Here is a 3,154-nt window from a genome sequence, read left to right as displayed (position 1 = left end):
CCGGAGCAGCGGGCCTCGGAGGCGGCTGAACACCAGAACAACAGCCCCTGGGAACTGGATGGTGGCTTCAGGACCGTGGACCTGGTGGTGGAGAACAGGGCGGATAAAAACGACAAGTTTGCACGTTACCTGGCAGAAGTGGAAAAGCAGAATAGTTACCTGAGGGAGCGACAGAAATACAGATTTCACATTATTCCAGACGGCAACTGTTTGTACAGGGCTGTGAGTAAAGCTGTGTACGGCGACCAGAGCATGCACAAAGACCTGAGAGAGGAAACCGTCCATCACATCGCAGATCACCTGGATGAGTTTAATCCCATTATCGAAGGGGACATTGGGGAGTTTTTGATCAACGCTGCCCAGGATGGGGCCTGGGCTGGTTACCCAGAGCTACTGACTATGAGTCAGATGCTGAACGTTAACATATACTTGACCACAGGAGGTAGCCTGGAAAGCCCTACTGTTTCCACCATGGTGCATTGCCTTGGCCCAGAAGATCAATCAAAATCCAGCATATGGCTGAGTTGGCTCAGCAATGGACACTACGACGCTGTGTTTGATCAGTCTTTACCCAACCCAGAGTACGAGACCTGGTGCACACAGACCCATGTTCAGAGGAAACGGGACGAGGAACTAGCGAAGTCCATGGCAGCTTCTCTTTCAAAAATGTACATCGAGCAAAATGGTTGTTTTTAAGTCATTTCTCCCGCACTACGACGTATGATAGAAGGTTTATGGCAGAACTTGAGGTTCCCCGATGAAACTGATATGAATGAGCAAGACTAGCAGCGTGAAGTATAAATGGAAAGATTGTTAATATGGTTTTTATTTATATTTATATGCTTACACATTCTGATTGGGCTAATGGCACTTTAAAATGGATCGTAAATCAACTCTATAAGTATCGCCTTAATTCAATGTGTGAATTCCTAGATGTTTTACCAAATGTTTGAGCTCAAACTAATGAGGGTTGCGGGGCACCTGAATTTTTTATCGGGTTTATTGGAGTTAGAGACCAGGGGATTGAATGGGACAGCACTGTCTCATTAGGCATGTTTTTTTAATCTTAAATTTCTGATGTTTGGAAAACAACTGATGTTTAGTCTCTGCTTTGGAGAGATTTTTTCTGAAGAACACTTTTTAGAAAGACTGTTTATATTGCATTTTTGTGCAATTGCTGGTTTGTTACTGTAATACCTCCTTGTTACGTTCTCGTACATGGTATTCTGGCAGGTGGCTGGTTGCCACTAAATTGCTACCTTGATTTTATAATTGGTTAGAGTAGAGCTTTCAGATCTTTAAGATTTAGCTGCAATTACTAATTTTATTACTATCTGTTACCTGCCATCTCACTGATGCTGACTTTTATACGCTGTCCAAGATGTTTTGAAGTTTTAACTTCCTAAAGTGGTTTGCCGGGTCGAACTTGTAACCAGTTTGCAATTACTGTATTTGTATTGATTGTAAAGTTATTAATCAACATGGAATGAATAAAAGTTATGTAACATTTCTCTTAAGCAGTTATTTGAATAAATATTTCACACTTTGGTTCAGAAATGAGAGCTTTTACTATGAGACCTAATTGCTAAATTCACCATTTAATATAGATTCATGAACTTTTGAGGAAGAATATGAATTGAACATGAACTGCCTAGTTGAAACTTCTAATTTATTTCTGAATTCAAATCTTTGAATACAGCATGCCAATAAATGGAGGATGTGGTTAAGATGTGGAATTTATTACATGAGCAGTTGACACAAAGAACATAAGTGCCTTTAAGGGAAAACTTTCTAGATAGTACATGAGGGGAGAAAAAGAATGCGGTTAGATGAAATAAGTTGGAGGGAAGTTCATGTGGAATATAAAGACTGGCAGCACAGATCAGTGGAACTATATGCCTGTTTCAGTGCTTTAAATTCTATGTAGTAAATTTGCACTGTGGGTACCAGCCTTGTATCAGTTTTACAAAGTTAAAACATAGCACCCCTGTTTTCAGTATTAACATTTAAGTGCTCAGAGTATAGCAGTAACATCTGTCAATATTTTTAAAAGTATACTGGAGTTCCAAGGCACCCCGTGAACATTTTGTTTAAGCTGCACTTGACACACTGCTGTGAGACTACTTTGGATTTACACTTAAATTTTGTATTGATCAGAAGTAGAAACTCTTGCAGTAGCACTACAGTTGGATGCTGAGCTTTTCAGCTTCTGTGCTTGTCAGGCTGAATGGGCAGTAAATCAAGTCCTGGCAAGCACAGAAGTTGAAAACATCAGCTGTTGTGTAATCCCATCAAGTGTTTTAGTCAAAGGCAATACAATTGTATATGCTTTTAAAGAGGCGTTTGTTTAAAAAACAATGTTTACACTGTCATTAACCAGAGGAAACAGATTTATGATAATCGGCAAAAAGGCCAGAGAATTTATTCATGAAGCAAGTTATGATTTAGAATGCATACGCTGATAGGTTGTGGAATTAGAATCAGTTGTGGAAGTAAGTTGTCGCTTTCAAATGGGAATTGGAAATATAATTGAAAAGGAAATTGCTACAGAGCTATGGGGAAGATATAGGCAAGTGAGGTTAATTAGATAGCTTTTTCCAAGAGCTGGATCAGACCTTCCATACTGCATAATACTATAACGTGCTTTAAAAAAAAACGCACTTCCCAAAGGTACTCCCACTCTACTCTGTCAAAGGCCTTCTCCGCGTCCATAGCCGCCACTATCTCCGCCTCTCCCTCCACCGATGGCATCATTATCACGTTTAGGAGCCGCCGCACATTGGTGTTTAGCTGCCTGCCCTTTACAAATCCTGTCTGGTCCTCGTGAATCACCCCTGGGACACAGTGCTCGATCCTCGTAGCCAGCACTTTTGCCAGCAACTTAGCATCCACGTTGAGGAGCGAGATCGGCCTGTACGACCCACATTGCAGTGGGTCCTTATCCCGCTTCAGGATCAAAGAGCTCATCGCCTCAGACATTGTCGGGGGCAGGGTCCCTCCCTCCCTTGCCTCATTAAAAGTCCTCACCAGCAGCGGGGCCAACAGGTCTGCGTACTTCCTATAGAACTCAACTGGGAACCCATCCGGTCCTGGGGCCTTCCCTGCCTGCATACTCCCCAGGCCTTTAATCAGCTCCTCCAACCCAATTGGTGCC

General features: G+C 42.2%; 1 protein-coding gene across 1 annotated transcript in view; it reads left to right on the top strand.

Annotated features, from left to right (window-relative positions):
- The window catches only part of LOC140425842 (OTU domain-containing protein 1-like), a 22,138-nt gene extending 20,621 nt beyond the window's left edge, over nucleotides 1-1,517 (top strand). Inside the window, exon 2 of the mRNA XM_072510229.1 lies at nucleotides 7-1,517. Coding sequence (XP_072366330.1) covers nucleotides 7-696 — 690 coding nt within the window. The 3' untranslated portion in view covers nucleotides 697-1,517. The remainder of the gene's footprint in view (nucleotides 1-6) is intronic.
- Nucleotides 1,518-3,154: the final 1,637 nt, after the last annotated feature.

The sequence above is a fragment of the Scyliorhinus torazame genome, chromosome 6 (genome assembly GCF_047496885.1).
Source record: "Scyliorhinus torazame isolate Kashiwa2021f chromosome 6, sScyTor2.1, whole genome shotgun sequence".
NCBI classification, from domain to species: Eukaryota; Metazoa; Chordata; class Chondrichthyes; order Carcharhiniformes; family Scyliorhinidae; genus Scyliorhinus; species Scyliorhinus torazame.
This window is presented reverse-complemented; position numbering and strand designations above follow the sequence as displayed.